We start from the raw sequence: 18641 nt of genomic DNA, 5'->3' as shown, positions 1-18641 counted from the left end.
TTTATTATTATTTATCTGAACATAGATGAAGAATGGTATTTACAAGGTTTATGATCTCTCAAAGGCTAGTTAAGCTATGGATCTTGCATACAAATAAAAGATCTCAACGGGCACATTATACCTCCTATTCCCAACACAGATTCAAATAAAAACACATTTATTCAGTTAGAAGAAACAAAAATCCACTTAATGATCTATAAACTTTGTACATTATAAGCAAGGCAAATAACAAATGCAATACCCATCTAAAAAAATTATTACAATAATTACAAAACAATTATTAAAAAAAAATATTCATTTATTCAATTACAGTTTTTTTTTCTTCTTTTCAGAGAGAATAGAGCGCCACACCACTCTGTCCTTGCAAACATTCTTCGCCTCTTCCACGTTCATGCATCTCCTCATACATACCCGCCGATTGTTACGACTCCTAACCTGACCACTTTCAAGTATTTGGCATACCTGATCGTGACATGTTTTTCTCGGTCTTCCTCTGCTTCTTTTCCCACTAACATTCGCCTCATAAATTTGTTTTACCGTTCTTTCCTCACTCATTCGTTCTACATGTCCAAACCATCTCAACACACCTTTCTTAATTTTATCGATAATGCTTATCTCAGCTTTGCATTCCTTCCTTATTTCACTATTCGCACATCTATCATACATCGTTTTGTCGCACATTCTTCTGAGAGATCGCATTTCGACTGCATTCAGTCTACTTTCATCCTTCGTTTGCCAACTCCATATTTTACTTCCATACATTAGAGTTGGAACCAGGACTACGTTGTGCACTGCCAGTTTAGCTTCCGCTGATAGGTTTTTATTTGCTATAACTGATTTCAGTGCACCATTCACTTTGTTCCCAGCATTCACTCAGTCCCTTAAAAAACGTAAAATAGGGGTTTCATATTAATTGCATGATATGTAGCTTGTCCCCTTTCGGTGTGGTAGATACATGATAGTAGCACTGTGCCTACAACGTATAATACGTATAGACCTTAGAACAGAGATTTCTGGTACCTAAGGAGAGTATTATGTAGTACGTATGCCGTATGTAGTATGCGCCGAGTAGGGGGTCGCCCTTGTGGAGGGATCAGGAGGCTGTATAAATGCTCTACGGAGATCTCAACGGGCACAGAGAGCAGTGTTCTCGGGAATAGGCTTTCTTGGAATCGAGTTCACTAGAAGCGATCCAAAAAATTATATTATTTTATATATAAAATATCAACTGCAAACCAGACAGAAAATGAATTCATTGGTGAGCACCCTTTTTTTCAATTACTAACCATGTTTAATTAAAACACACAAAGATGTGTAGGGTTGTGGTCCCGTGGTTAGTGTCGCGAACTTTTGAATCAGAGTTTCTTGGTTCGAACCCACTGTATCACAATTTGATACCTATTTCTAATAATGAGCCACTTAGGCTCACAGAAAAAATACGAAAATAAAATATTTTTGTAAATAATCAAAACGCGAATATTTCTCTTTTTTTATTTTTTGGCAAAGCATCTTGAACTGGGTGATACATACTACAAGCAACTGATATTTTTTATTATGCTGTAAATTGTTCGATTCCCAGTAGAGAAAAAAATACGAATTTTTTCACTCTAATATTTCTTTAATATTACCACTAACGATCGAATAAACACTGCGTCAGTATGATGCAGTGCCCTGTGCACCATTGGGTGCGGATTAAGGTTAATATTACTAGTTGAAGTAAATTAACACTTTTTAATGACAACTAATGCTCTAATATTTTTGTTATATTTTTTCAAACTCTTTATTATTAAATTATTGATTTTTTGAGAGTTTAGCGCCAGGAAATGCTGGACATGTAAATAAAATACTCGAATTATACCATTTTTGAGTTTGTTCATATACAATCATGGCCAGTTTCGAGAACATCTATAGTTCTCGAAACTAATCGTGTTAACATTGATATGTATACTTAAAAGTGCTTTTTATAACACTCTCCTTATCAGTCAAAGAGTCATGAAGTAATGTTTTTAAGTATTTTTATTACATAAAGTGAACGATGAATGATAAAGAGGGTATCATTTTTAATAATTTTATTGTCATCGTTAGAATCGTTAAAATCTTTTTTTAATTAAAAACTAAAGATGATTTTATAAATTGATTCAGCCGCCGTATTTTAATAGGTTTCACTTGGTAAATAGCACTATTTCTTAAAATCTATTGTGACATGCGTTTCCATACATTCCACATCGTTTTCAATCAAAGTATGTAAAACTAAGTATAAATTTAAAATGTGTCCTTGGGACGTTCAACGATGAAGATTACAAGTGGTATTTACTCATACTAAAGTAAAACTTAATTTTAAAACTGAACTAAATTATCCGTGCATTTAAAATGTTAATCCTGGCTTTAATACAATTGAGTACGTCAAACATCGTTGCATTTGCAAAAGAACCGGGTTATTGTCGGTTAGTATTATATATCTAAAGTAGTATTGTATAACTTTTCGTAAATACCAGAATACCAGGTATAACACCACCGCACCGGTTAGAGAAAGCGACTCCCTACTGTCCGATCTACAGGCGGTTAAGAGATTTTTGTAATATCTTGTAAATAAATTCTAACTTTATCTTAACGGAACTCTAATGAAAGTAGCCGTGTTCATAATGGCATCGATATAAATAAATCTCCCGATCAAGCTTAATATAGAAACATGACCAACAGATATATTCTAGAGAAATTTGACATGTAACATACTATTTATAGTAAGTATACTACAGAAACAATTCTAATAGCTTGCAGTTACCTTTCAACGCACATAAGTATATGTATTACATTGTATACGTATTATATTGTAATGGTCAGCACGCCCGTCTACCGTTTGGGAGGTCCCGGATTCGATTGCCAGGGGGGTCAAATAAATATATGTGATTTTTTCACTGTAATATTTATTCAATATTACCTTTCATTCATGTATTAACGATTAAAATAACACTACGTTTATACGATGCACGCCCATTGGGGTGCGGTTAAGGGTTGAATGTATATATATGTGTATAAATATATATATATATATATATATATATATATATATATATATATATATATATATATATATATATATATATATATATATATATATATATATATATATATATATATATATATATATATATATATATATATATATATATATATATATATATATATATATATATATATATATATATATATATATATAACGTGGTAATATTTTCCTTTTGAAAATTAAGTGTAAATAATATGTAAAGTGGGTGTATAATAATAAAATAAACAATGTGTTGCTTTGTAATTAAAGTTTATTCTTAATTTATCTTTATAATAATTTTTATATCTATCTATCTATCTATCTATCTGATTCTGACAGTTAATAAATATTATCGGAAGTCTTTTGTTTTATTCTGAGCGACGCATGCGGCATCTGGTGGTAGAACTGTTTTATGTAGGTACTTTTTGTAAGTACTTAATAAAATGTATAGGTAGGTACCTAGTTATTTTATTACATCTCCCCCCTTGGGGATGAAAATTCATAGTAAAATTTTCACTCGTCCTCCGGATCATCTCCTTGTAGTGAAGGGACTGGTATAAGTTTAGTGATATGATAAAGTTTTTTTTTTCTTTTCTCCGTTCTTTTTTTTTTCTTTCTTTTTTTTTTCTTCTTAACCCTTTTAAAGTAGACACAGTTTTTTTTTAATCCATTTGTTTTTTTCTTTTGAATTCCTTCATTTTTATTCTGATCTCTTAAAGTATCTTCTAATTTAACCGAATTTACAACTTTTAATTGTTCATCTGCATTTTCATTCGAGTTTAATACTGGATTCCTGCTTAGACAATCTACTTCTAAATTCTTCTTTCCTGGAGAATATTTTATTTTATCTTGCGTAGAAGTTTTTTCTACTTTATTTTTATTTTCATTTTTCAAGCACTGTTTCTGTGTTCTTTGTATGTCTTTATTTTTATTCTGATCTTTTAAATTATCTTCTAATTTAACCAAATTTACAACTTTTAATTGTTCATTTGCATTTTCCTTCGATTCTATTACTGGATTCCTGCTCATACAATCTGCTTCGAAATTCTTCTTTTCTGGAGTATATTTTATTTTATATTTTGTAGAAATTTTTTCCACATTATTTTTATTTTCATTCTTCAAGCACTGTTTCTGTGTAATTTGTAAATCTTCATTTTTATTATTAATCTTATCATCCTCCTTTGTTTTAAACCAGCACGTTGCTTCAGGGTGATATCGAGTTCCCTTATTTAAATTTTCACAAATCTTACATGGACTTTTATCTTTAATTTTACCACTAGTTCTTAGATTTCCATATCTTCTTTGATCCGAAAACCTTTTTTTATTTACAATGTTTTCGTGTTTTTTTACTTCATTGAATAAATCGACTGTATCTTCTAATTTTTCTCTATCAATCTTATTAATTATAAATTCTGGTAAACCAGCCACAATAAGATCTACTAAGGTACCCATGTCGATCGTTCTTCTCATCTCCAACAAAAGTTTTTCCTTCCTTATGGCATAGTCTAACAAGGAACCGTCGTTATATTTAAAAGATAATGCAAACATTACATGGTTCCATCCCTTGTTTGTAAATGTTTTACAAAAGTTGTTTTTCCATACTATCCATTCTGAGTTCATGGAAAATTTTATCATCATCGAACTGTACCAATCTTCACAACTTTTATCCATAAACAATCTTAATATTTCAATTTTTTTCTCATCCGTTGTCACCTCAAAACGTGTACATTCTTTTTCAAAAATATCCATCCACTGGTTTGCATTAGGATTTTTGCTTGTAAATTTTTCAATGATGAACTTCTCTGAAATATCTTTTAAATTTTGATGTTTGCTTACCTGAGCATTTTGTATTAATTTTTCTAGTAAGTTTTCTAATGTTTGAGGAGCAGTATCCATTTTATTTTTATTTTGTTTCTTCATTTTTGATTAACAAAATTGTCGTTTTATAACGTGGTAATATTTTCCTTTTGAAAATTAAGTGTAAATAATATGTAAAGTGGGTGTATAATAATAAAATAAACAATGTGTTGCTTTGTAATTAAAGTTTATTCTTAATTTATCTTTATAATAATTTTTATATCTATCTATCTATCTATCTATCTGATTCTGACAGTTAATAAATATTATCGGAAGTCTTTTGTTTTATTCTGAGCGACGCATGCGGCATCTGGTGGTAGAACTGTTTTATGTAGGTACTTTTTGTAAGTACTTAATAAAATGTATAGGTAGGTACCTAGTTATTTTATTACATATATATATATATATATATATATTTATATATATATATATATATATATATATATATATATATATATATATATATATATATATATATATATATATATATAAATATATATATATATATATATATATATATATATATATATATATATATATATATATAGGAATCGGTCACGTGGAATGCTCTCCCACCAGACGTTAGAAACAGAGTGGAATGATCATTAGGAAACTAGAAACGCATTTCTTTGCTAAATCATCTCCACTTTTTCCTTTTGGACAATCCAATGACAGTGAAGGGATAATATTGCGAAGTATATTGCGAAAATGGCGTTAAATAAAATTTCTAAAATTATATTTCAATTATATTTCAAATACAAATCATTATATTTTTTATTATTTTCATTATCAATATTATATTATTTAATATTTTCAAAAAGTATTTATTTTATTATCGTGTTGCGTAAAAATGACAGAATTGAGGAAACTCAACTGATAAATGGACGAGAGAAAAAAATACTCCAATGTTCGATAACAACTGTCTACTTGCTTACTGCACTTACAAGAAAAATCAGATAAACATGTATAGAAATAGTGTCATTTTTTCCCTGAATTCCTATAAACATAATAATATCACCAAAAATAACAACACAGTTTTACGGTTTATTTCATTCCTGCAAAAAGGTTTCATTTATCTAGATATAACAATGCATTTTACATGTTTCTTGTGAATTTGAATACACCTAGATTGAAGGTTTTTGCAACGGAACCGGATGCAATCGCGTGATAAATAAAGCTTGCTTTATACTAACTAAATACTTATCTGGGGCCTATGTTAGATAACACAAGAAAAACAGCTAGTGAAAGCTATTTTTTTTTTATTCATTTAATATATTTACATTTTTATTTATAACATAATACATTTGAATAATTTATACATATGGAGAACTTTTATATTTCGATTCGCTGTGCCTCTCCATAAAAGGGACTGTGCTCTTGTGCTTGGAGAGGGACTTACACTCGTGGTTTAATGTTATATAATAAAAGATATAATAGTTTTTTTTTGTATATTTTTTCAAGATTTTCATGTATAGAGCTTTAATTTTTTCTTAAGTATTTTTATATCATCTATTCAATTAAAGTTCTATTAGAGCGTAAAAACGCAGGTCTTATGAGGTGTGCATATTTGCTGAATATGAAACTAATATTTTGTTCCAAAGTGATTCGGCAGTCACTTTGTGGTAATATCTTTCCATTTTTTCGCTATTTTACAATTGTATTTTAAAGTTATGCGGAATGCGTCGAAGCACGTGTTACAGGGGATTTTAAGAAATGATGGTTTATTACCTAGTAAAACTTAAATTAAAAATACATTATTTTAAGTAGTCCAAATCTTAGTTTTGACCACTAAGAAGTGATACTTTTTTATATTGATATCTAAATAAAGGTTAATCATGTTTTATACTACAATTGTGTTTATTTTAGTTATACGATTGGAATTATTGAATACTACAAAATATTCAAACTTGCATTTTGAAAATGATTTTTTGTTCTACGATCATCGTAAATATCATATAAAAAACTTCAAAATTTTCAATTCATATTGTGAAAGGAAAATGTTCTCAAAAAATCATATTTTTTAATCAAGGATAAATTGCTTCCACTTTTGGGTTCCATGCAATACAACACTAATATTGGTGATACATATAGATTATATGTTAATTTTAATATTTTTTGCAGTATCTCATCAGTTTCATCTGCATGATGGCAGTGGTATCAGCCAGCGGCTGGGGTGAAGTTCACGATGGAAGCTGGAAGGGCGAAGGCCTAGCGGAGTCCCAAGACCACGGTCAATGGGACGAGGAACACAAGGCCGCGTGGACCCCCAGCTACGCCCCCGTCTACAAGTGGGCCCCCGCACCCCTCGGACATGATGGAAGGGTTGTGGATACTCCTGAAGTAGCTCATGCCAAGGCTGAACACCTGGCAGCTCTTGCCGCCGCCAAGGCAGCCGCTCCCGCTGACAAACCGTGGGCTGAAGAACACTGGGCACCTGCCCACGACGCTTGGGCACCAGCCCCCAAAGCATGGGCGCCAGCCCCCAAAGCTTGGGCACCAGCCCACGACGCCTGGGCACCAGCCCCCAAAGCTTGGGCGCCTGCCCACGACGCCTGGTCGCCCAAATACACAGGACCTCCAGCCCACATCGAGCTAACTGAAGACGGAAAAAACATCAAGGACACACCAGAAGTAGCCCACGCCAAGGCAGCTCATCTTGCCGCTGTGGCAGCCGCCTCGCACAAGTCGTACGGACATGGATACCCGCACCACTCTTGGTAACGAAACCACCACGACAAGGAATAGGAATCAATATCGACCACAGGTGGCAAATGGACATGACTGATTATGAGTAGTTAAATATTAGTCCACACTCGTTGTACAGCAATAGACAATATGTAGCCAAACACTTATAAGACGAAATAAAACACATCCACGCAAAAGGCAACACCAGCAAAGAGTCCTAAAACAACCGGAAAAACTAAATGAAATTATTTTATTTTAAATAATCAATATTTAATTACAACTGAAATAATTTTTCCAGGACAACAGGACTGCAATGGAAGGCTTTCAAATCTTCTAAATAAGATCATCTGCAATGATCATTACGAATATTCTCACATTTTGTGTATTTTTTTAGGCTTTATTAGTTATCTGTATATATATTTTTTCACACTTCACGAAGATCTCATTACGTATTTATTTATATATTACAATTATGTCATATTGTATTTTTAGTTTCTGAAATTTCATATTCTTTCTTCAATCACTTTATATGTCACTTCTTTTATATGGTATACTATTATATTGTTTATTTTTTCTTCTTCACTACTTTTATCTCGTAAGTGTTTTTCTTTGTATTGTCCAATATTTATGTAATTATTGTACTTTATATATTATTAACGAACGCTTTATCAAATAAAGGAATATCGATAAACTATTTATTATTTTTATTATAAGATAAATATTAGATAGAATAGACCACATGCTTTTGAACAACATTTTTTTTATAATCTGCTATTTGACATCTCAACATTGATAGAGAAGAATATGCAAGACGGAATATTTACAGGACTTTTAACCTGTCATAGGCCGGTTAAGTGATCTTTTACATGCTGCAACATTCACCATTCTACCCATGATTGACAACCACACTACTCAAATTTTCGGAACTTCTAGATATATTTTTGTATCTGGGATATCTGATAAACGTTCAAATTGACATCGCGTTAATTTGATTCAGTGCCCTATGCACTATTGAGTGCTCATAAGGGTCAGTAGCAGGAGAAGTAACACTCTTTCAGGTACCTACCTAAGAACTGGTAATCCTTTTGATACTAAGTTGTACAGTCAATCATATTCAAGGTCTTGATAAATTCTGACCTAAATATTTTTAATACTTATGTAGGTAAGAATTTGCTCCAAATTTTCGACATATTATAATTTCAGTCTTGCCTTATAAATATGCAGGAAGTACGCATCGAAAAGTTGGGCAAGTCGTGTGTCGTAAGATATATTTTTCTGTAATTTTGTTGTTTTATTGACGTATTTGGTCAACCGCGACAGTGGTAATATTAAATATAAACACAATTGCAGCACATTGTACCTATGCAACAACGCAGTGCGACATACACCTTAAGGAGCCCGCGAACGAGCAATATTTTCACGTCAATGTTTTGACGGCAAGTATCCCATGATATGACCGTGTGGCCCAGTCTTTATTGGACGTCCTAGTTCTGTTTTTATATTCTAATTTTCAAAATATACCCCAACTTTTTTTTATATTTTATTTATCTTTCCTAACCAGCTAATCTGATGAAGAAAAAAGAACGATTTAAACAAATGTTTAATCGTTTTGAATATTGAAAGCATTAACTTTGTGGATCATATTGATATATTATTTCGAGAAATAAAAAGACTTCCTTAAAAAGAGTGTTTTGATCCACTTACATTTTTATTAACTAGTTTCGGCAACAACCTATTGCCCTCTTCAGGGTTTAATTTATAATTTTTTATTTTATAAATTTTTAGTTTAATTTAATAAATTAAACCCTGAAGAGGGCAACCGGTTGTTGCCGAAACTAGTTGGTTAGTAAAAATATGAGTGGATCAAAACACAGTCTTTTTATTTCTCGAAATAATATAAATGTTTAATTTATCAAACCCAATTTTGTAATTTTTAGCGAGTGCGAAGGTTTTCGCGTATATATGTATATATATATATATATATGTATATATATATATATATATATATATATATATATATATATATATATATATACATATATATATATATATATATATATATATATATATATATATATATATATATATATATATTTATATGTATACATATATCAAATCATTTTTTTTCGTATCACTTTTTTTGACAAGAGTCCATATGAGTTCAAACACAAATTGAATAAAAGTTTTAGTTCTTTTTCTTAGTTGTATATTTTCTTAAAACACTTAATTCCTTTATACTTTTTTCTTTTCTAATTTCCTTTATTTTTAATTAAATTTCTTGAATACATTTAAACACAAACTGTAACTATTAAATAAAACACATATTTCAATTCACTGAAATTTTTGGTTTTAATAATGATTTTACGGCATTGACCCATAATAATTGATTTTAATTCATTTACATCAAATGTGTCAATTTAGCACACAAGGTCACTTGATTTCTCTGTCTTCTAATTCTTGAAAAAGGTGCTAAAGTTAGCTAATATTGTTGCAATTTTTTAGTCTGGAAAATAAAATTATCCTTGGATATTGGATGATGTAAATTCAACGTCAAAACATTTGGCTGTGTGTATTTTTGCCGCTTAGTTTCATGTTCAAATTATTCTCTGAAAATTCAATTAAATTATTGTGATATAAATTTAATGTTAACTTAAAACTTTATAAATCCCATGGGTCAAATTAAACCAATGGGTTAGACGATATTGCAAAAGTAATGAAATAGGTTATTCACAATACATTTAGTGTCCAAATAAGTGTTTGTGAACCAAGAACAAGTCACTCACTCCTTTCAATAACGTCGTAAATCAAAAAAAAAATTCAGAAGATCGTATTTAATGTTTAAAAAATAAAAAAAATGTGTTAAAAATAAATATCAAGCCACTTATTGAACTTTTTACTATGCAACAGATCTTCTTAGGTAAAACCTGAATGTTTTTTCTTCATTTGAAAGATATTTAGTATATTTAAAATAAAAATTAAACATGCCAGACTTCCATATTCTTCTTCATCTTTGATGAGATGTCCAAAATAATATGAAAATAACTTCTGTAATTGGAGATAATCTTGATTTTGTGAACAAGTATTTCAAAATGTTGTATTATAAAATCCTATCAAAGATGGCTGTTGTGAACTCAATCACCCAACACGTCATGAGATGGAGTTGAGAAAAAATTGAGTAGTGTGGTTATCAATCATGAGTAGTCTGACGAATGTTACACGTGTGTAAAGTAATCAATTAACCTGCTTATAACAGCGCGTAAGCCCTGTAAACGCCCAGACTTCCATATTCTTCCTTATCTTTATTGGAATATGATTTTTTAAATAGGGTAATGGTCGTCAAAACTTGGTGGTTTATCCTCAAGGAACTTGTACAAATTCCCAGCCCCTGGAATTTTGAAACAGGACCCTGGAATGTAGCGGCAGCTTCCAGATACTTTACATACATTTTTAATTTATGTTTTACTTAGTAAATACCGCTTTTTCTTAAAATCTACGGTGACACGTGTTTCGATGCATTCCGCATCATTTTCAAACACCGTATTCATGAATGTATCTATGAATGGATAGATTTAACCACAAATTGACTGCCGAATCAATAATTCACTTTAAATACGTTTACACTACATCCTTGAACTTCCAAATTTTGTATACTTTTTCAACAACAAAATAAAATTAAAGCCCATTTCACCACCTGTCCAATATTGTCACTCATCAATGCTTAAAGAACTGTGAGACGAATTAAAAGAAGTCACGGGCGTGAAAATCTCTATAAAAAGTAATGAAGTGGAACATTTCTCGAAATAAACTTAATTTATTTCGTTACATTCAGTTTTTTTTTCCTAGACTAAACGTTAAAGGTAGCTTCAATACAAGTAAATATAAAGGTGATTTATAAACAAAATAAAATAATGTAATTGAAATATAATTTTATTTTAAAATCACTAAAAATATTATATTATAACTTAATTATAATGTCCACCGGTTCCGAAGTTAACCGCTTCTTTATCAAGACTGATTAATACTATTAATCGGTCTTAAGAAAGAAGCGGTTAGCTTCGAAACCGGTAGATATTCTAATTAAGTTATAATTAAATATTTGTAGTGGTAAACAAAGTTATATTTTAAGTATAAAATGGAAAATCATAAAGTTAGTATTTTAAATATAAATTATTAAATAAAGGAATGTTAAGTGCATATTTTTCATTTAAATTTTACTTGGTAAATTTTACTTACCACTGAAATTGTGGTTTTTACCAAGAAAAAAATAATAGAAAATGGATAAATATTACCACAAAGTGACTGCTGATTAATGAATTAATGTTATGAAAATATATTTTTTTAAATTGATCTAACGTAACAAAGTGCTCAAGGCGTAGATAACACGCGGAAGTTTAAAAAGTTTCTGCTAAATAAAAGCTTACTTTATCCAACGTAGATGGATTTGGTCAACTCATATGTACTGTGCCATGAGACTGATCATATGTGTCGCCTACTTTCAAAATCCACCAGATCCAATTTTTTAAGATTTTAAAACAAATACTCTATTGGAATGCCAATTGTGGGTTTTATTGCTTAAAATATTTATTCTCAATATTATTAATATTTAAAGCATTTACTTTGTGGTTAGTCATTTTTACTTATTTATTTTTTTACAAAAATGTTAATAAAATAAGTATATAACTACTCACCGAGATTTTTACGTCTACCGGTTTCGAGACGTACCCGTCTCTTCGTCAGGACAATCACTAACACAGCATGCAAACAATACTACCCTTCACCACCATAGCACCATTTACACACTCAAAACTACACTTGAGTATGTAAATGGTGCTATGGTGGTGAAGGGTAGTATTATTTGCATGCTGTGTTAGTGATTGTCCTGACGAAGAGACGGGTACGTCTCGAAACCGGCAGACGTAAAAATCTCGGTGAGTGGTTATATACTAATTTTATTAACATTTTTGTAAAAAAATAAATAAGTAAAATATTTATATACTTGAAAACCCTGCTAAAAATACTTAAAAACAGCGTTGTATTTCAAATTCCGCTATATTCATAGAACTTGCCTTCTGACCCATATCGGCCAATCAGAGAGCGGGGATAGGTCAAAAATTGAGATGACGTCATTATCGGTTTGTCGCGTGTTTTTTTTTAACTACTGAAAAAAAACTTTAAAAAATGTTAAAATTCTCTATTTCATAATAACATGTCTAAAGATCGACAAATCTTTTAAACATAAATGTTACCCGGAGAATTTCGCATGTTTTGGAAAATCGACTTACATGGATCTGGCGGATTTTGAAAGTAGGCGACATTAGGACGATCTAGGTGTTCCAAAAATGTTGAGCAGTGTGGTTGCCGATCACGGGTAGAATGTTGCAAGTGTGTAAAGCGATCAATTCACCAACCTTTGACAGGTCATAAGCCCTGTAAATACTCAGACACCCATATTCTTCATCTATGTTTAGATGTCAAAAAACATTTAACTGTTTTCTAGAGCAATTAAGATATCCGTGAAAAAAATTGTGAATTGAATATACGTATTGAATTAGTGAACTGAATGTAATTAATTATGAGTATTTTAATGTTTTAAAATTTAATAAACCCTGATGATGATAAGGTTCTTGTCGAAACCGGTAGGTTAAAGTGTACTAATAATAAAAAAGTGGCTAAAACAAAGTTGTTTAGTTTTATAAAGTTTATACAATGTGCCACAAAGTATCTGCGAAAAACATTCAAGAAATGAATACACTATTTTTAAAAAGTCTTATGAAACTATATTTAAATTTATACTCGTGAAAAAAAATGCTTTTTATATTCGGTTTAATTAAGTAACTTTTAATAAACTTGCTAATTTATCGCACAAAATCAATGACAACAAACTACATACAAATTATTTATCCAAATAGAACAGTGTGGTTTCTCTTGAAAAATCGGTAATAGCTTTGACCGACTTCGGTTTATATTTGTAACACTCGTCTCTGTACTCCCGATCCATCTTGCTTAAAATATCATTATTTTTCTCTAAAAAATGATCTACGACTCCATCATGTTTATCCGAACATGTATCAAATGATTTTAAAATCCTCTTGTGGATATTCAAAAAATATATCACATTACAAACATCTGTTTTGGTAATAGCTACAACGCATTTCTTCAATGGTTGCAAGGAACCAAGATCGGGAACAAATGAATTATTATGATTTTTCCCCTTGCGCAAATTATAATTAACTATTACAGATTCTCTTTTGCGGATTCCAGTTCTTACGGATATTTTTTTCTTATCATAACATATATTTTCCCCTGTTGCACTTAAATATCTGTCATATTCCATAGTTATAAGGTGAGAATTAAATATATATAAACGTTTACTATAACTGTCTTAAAACTTAAAGACTTTCTTTTTTACGAGGCAAAACACATGACGTTTCTTCAGTGTTACCAATGTGAAAAAATAAAAGTATTTAAAAAAGAACAGTTATTTTTTAATGAAGAAGGTAGGTACTTGTGGTAACGTTATTTGTGTTTCTAGTAATTGAAAACTGAACTGAAAAATATCGAACATTTAAAATATTTGAATTTATGGGTAAGTACCTAATCGCAATAAACTGGTACTTTAAATAAATTAATGTTTTTAATTTATTTCAACGATATGGATACCGGAAAAGAATTCTTAATCAATTTATTTTATATTCTTTACAGGTGTCATTTTCGCACTTCATAACATAACGTTGCCAAAGACAAATAAAATAATATCCGTTTTTTTATTTAAAAAATTACGTTTAGAAATCTGTAACGTAGACTTTTGATACGACCAGATTTTGGGTTCAGATTGAACTGGTCATCCCAAGACTTTTCTTTCTTAGTTCTGTTCTAGCCTTCACATTTGCCAAATATACTTTCTTAGTCATTCTCTCGTTATCCATTCGCTCCATATGTCCATACCACCTTTAAAAACTTTTCTTAATATTTTCAGTTATTCATAGTTCAGCCTTATATTCCTTTCTAATATCTTCATTTTTAATCCTGTCATACATACATTTTTAACTCAACGGAGAAAAATTCAACGGAGTTTACTACGCTTTCATTTAAAAACTAACTAACTAACTAACCATCACGCCGCTTCTCCACAGGGGTAGGTAGAGAGAATAGAACGCAACATTACTCTGTCTTTGCAAACATTATTCGCCTCTTCCACGTTCATGCATCTCCTCATACATACTCGCCGATTGCTTCGACTCCTAACCTGACCGCTTTCAAGTATTTGGCATTCCTGATCGTGCCTGAAGTTTTTCTCGGTCTTTCTCTGCTCCTTTTTTCCAATTACATTCGCCTCATAAATATGTTTTACCATTCTTTCCTTCTACATATCCAAATTTACTACTCCAGTTTTACTACTCATTCGTTCTACATGTCCAAATCATCTTAACACACCTTTCCTAATTTTATCGATGATGCTTGTCTCAGCTTTGCATTCCTTTGCATTCCTTACATATTCCATACATACATATAATACTTACTATTCGATTATCATTTTGATCCGCCTCCGTATCGTAATGGTCAGCGTGTTTAGCTACCGTGCTGGAGGTCCCGGGTTCGATTCCCAGGGGGGGTGAAAATAAATATTAGTGATTTTACACTGTAATATTTCTTTAATATTACCCTGGACTGGTTCCTGAAGCGCAAGAGTGATCACTTTGCCTTCATGTAAGTAATGATCAAGATAACACTGCGTCAATTCGATGCGGTGCCCTATGTACCATTAGATGCGGAAAAGGGTTATAAGTAAGTAAATAATCATGTTGATGATGAAATGGGTGTAATTGTTCATGGCATATCGTGTTTCGATGCATTATCATTTCCCGATAAAGAATGTGTAAAAAGCCCGTACCTGTTTTTCGAACGATTGACCAATCCATATTGGAATTTGTTTAGCGTATCGGTCTATTAAATTTCTGCCAAAGGGTCACTGGTACAGACACTTTAGGCGGGGAGTCCGCTTCTTGCCAACCGCGATTGCAAGGTGGGGTTCTATAAATGGTGTGGATATCCGTACAGCAGGCACACAACAATCTGTACCATATTCGAGCATTGTTTTGGCTGCACTGAAATCACCAAATAATTCATAAAATGAATCGATTGGTAAGAACGCGTTGACTATTGTTTATTTTCTCTGAAAAAACATCAATCAAAATAAATATATTTGAATTATCACAAGAAGTGAAATTGCAATTAAAATTTGACTGGTTTTCATCAACTGCATAAATTGACTTTACTTCTTAAAAGATTTCTGATCTCATGAAGATGATCAATAATCTTTTTGTTTTAAAATCCCTCATTATAATTTTATTCTCAAATGTGACTTTCTCAAGAGATTAGGGGAAATTCTTAGTTGGTAGAATGTAACGCAAACTTGTACATGTATGGGTTTATAACCCCTTAGGTCCTTGACATTGATGATATTCTAATTAAAATATTTTTTATCAATTCTCTTATCAATATATCAGAAATGTCCTTCACCGTGAGCATTATCTTTTACTTACATCATCTGGACCCTGTAAAATATATTCCACTCTCATACCTAAAAATGTGTATAGCAAGACCATTCACCTTGCTTAAGTATAATTCATTATTCTGTTTACATGATTTCAATATGATACGGTGTCCATTTTAGGTGTCGAGGAAGAAAAACAAATGTTGTAGTTAAAAGTTAAGGCATGGTGTTAATTTTTTTTGTTTTCTTTACAGTTGTGTCTTGTTGCCGTTCTTGGAGTAGCGTCAGCTCAACGCTGGGGATATGATCAAGGTGATTACAGGGACGATTCTCACCATGCCCCGAGACAACCAGTTGTCCCGGCTCCTCTATCACACGACGGAAGAGTTCTAGACACCCCTGAAATCCAACACGCCAAGGCGGCGCACTTTGCAGCTCACGATGCAGCCCTCAGGGCAAACCCACCGAAACCTTACAACTCCGACTACAGAGCTCCAGAATACAACAGAGCTGATGATTATGAAAGAAGACAGGAGTACAGAGCTCCTCAACAGTACAAGGAACAAGATTTCAACAAAGTCAACGAAGACTACGACAACTACGAAGAAAAGCAAGAGCCCAGATGGAGAGGACCTCTCGCTAAAATCGAATTCACCCAAGACGGAAAGTTCATCAAGGAAACACCGGAAGTAGCTCATGCCAGAGCCCAGCACTTGGCCGCTCTCCAAGCTGCCAAGCAAAGTGTCCACTACCAAGAAGATCAAGGACAAAGATTCACAGGAGAGCAGAACAACAACTACGATGATGGCCAGTACAGAGGCGAAGAACAAAAACCCAGCGGCAACTCCTGGCAAGGAAACCAAGGCAACCAGTACAACACTGGAAGAGGCTATGATGTTTACGATCACGGAAGCGGAGAACAAGCTGCTCAATACTCTCCCAAGAACTGGCAAGGACCAGGAAACCAGAGAGCGAAAACTCAGAATTTCTACTACTAAACTTGAATTCCCTATTAGATAATTAACATAAATAATTGACTCGTACTCTCTTAAGCTTATGGTGAATGAATCTCCAGCCAACCAAAGAGATAGATATATTTGAAGCTTGTTATTATATCCTATTAGCCTGTTTTTTAAATTGATCTAAGCATGTGATTTTCCACATACCATGGAAGTTCTTCCTGTATATATATACTTACATATATTATATTATTCTACGCCATTTGGATTTGCTCATACTTATAAAACTCTTTTTATACATGTAAATAGTATTTCTTTTATGCGTATTGATGTCGAGTTCTTAGCTAGATTTTATATTACAATTTTTATTTATTATTTCGAGAGCGAATTTCGCTCAATTGTTATTTATATCATTATTTTGCAAAATAAACGAAGTTTTTTACTGATTATTTCTTTGTATTTTTCCTTTGCGCCAATGTTAACAATCGATTACCAAATATTGGAACGTGATGGAGGAAACACAATGTAAAAGTGAAAATCATTGCATTGAATCGAATGTGCCAAGTTATAATAAACGAACTTACTGGCCGTAAATATTGGCATAAAAATTGTATGGAAATGAAACCACTTGATTGATTAGTAAAATATCATGGATTTCGTAGATAACCTAATAAACCCATTGTAGATATACTAGTTAACCAAGCTTTTTATAATAAATAATATTTATTGTTTCGGCATTCACTTTGTGGTAAGACATGATAATAAATAAATAAACACACTTTTTTTTTACCACTTGAGTATTAAATTTATTTTTTAAAGACTAGTTTCGGAAGCTACACGTACTTCCATCTACGAGTTAATTAGTATGTTTTATGTTCTATTAATATGTTTTAAGTGTTTACAATTAAACCCGTAGACGAAATCATCTGTAGCATCTGAAACTAGTCGTTAAAAATAAATATAATACTTAAGAGGTAATTAACAAGTGTCTTTATTTACAATTGTAAATTTTACATACTTTTTTGCTAAATTCTTCATATACTTATTATAAAATAAAGTAACAACCGTATAGTTTTTTCCACACATATTTTATTTATATTATTTTGAGAAATAAAAAGACTTTGTTTTTTTTTTAACCCACTCACATTTTTATTAACAACCAACTAGTTTCGGCAACAACCTGTTGCCCTTTTTAGGGTTTATTTTATGACTAAATGGTTTATTAGTCATAAAATGCAGGGCAACAGGTTGTTGCCGAAACTTGTTGGTTGTTAATAAAAATGTGAGTAGGTAGATCAAAAAACAAAGTCTTTTTATTTCTCAAAATAATATATCATTATAATCCACAAAGTTAATGCTTTCAATTAAAAAAAATAACATATTTTATTTGACCACTGACCGGATTTCGTCGTACCCTACATCATCAAACTGGTGTGAGGCTAGACAAAATTCTGTCTTATATATACAGCAAGGCAGGGGTTGAAAGCTATGATTTAATATATTTTTCGTGCGAAATGAATTTAAATTGAATGATTTTTATTGTAATACAATTCTTAAACTAAAACTTAGCTAGGATTGTCCCTCAAAGACAGAATAAAGAGTT

The 18641-nt window shown here is 31.4% G+C and overlaps 1 protein-coding gene across 1 annotated transcript; it reads left to right on the top strand.

Moving 5' to 3' along the window:
• The first annotated feature begins 1155 nt into the window (after positions 1–1155).
• On the top strand, positions 1156–17374 carry LOC148309676 (uncharacterized). Its single transcript, XM_088259719.1, has 3 exons — positions 1156–1258; positions 7022–7618; positions 16334–17374. The coding sequence occupies exons 1-3, from the start codon at positions 1247–1249 to the stop codon at positions 17075–17077; spliced, it is 1353 nt and encodes a 450-aa protein (XP_088115845.1). The 5' UTR covers positions 1156–1246; the 3' UTR covers positions 17078–17374.
• Positions 17375–18641: the final 1267 nt, after the last annotated feature.

The sequence above is a fragment of the Brachycentrus maculatus genome, unplaced genomic scaffold, assembly GCF_059751285.1.
Source record: "Brachycentrus maculatus isolate JH-2025_06_01 unplaced genomic scaffold, ASM5975128v1 h1tg000119l, whole genome shotgun sequence".
In the NCBI taxonomy this organism is placed as follows: Eukaryota; Metazoa; Arthropoda; class Insecta; order Trichoptera; family Brachycentridae; genus Brachycentrus; species Brachycentrus maculatus.
Note: the sequence above shows the minus strand (reverse complement) of the source record. Positions and strands in the feature narration are given on the sequence as shown.

Excerpts from the sequence above, each read along its gene's own strand:
- LOC148309676 (XM_088259719.1), top strand. Across the intron at positions 7,619-16,333 it reads GATACCCGCACCACTCTTGG|TTGTGTCTTGTTGCCGTTCT; the intron begins TAACGAAACCAC and ends TTTTCTTTACAG.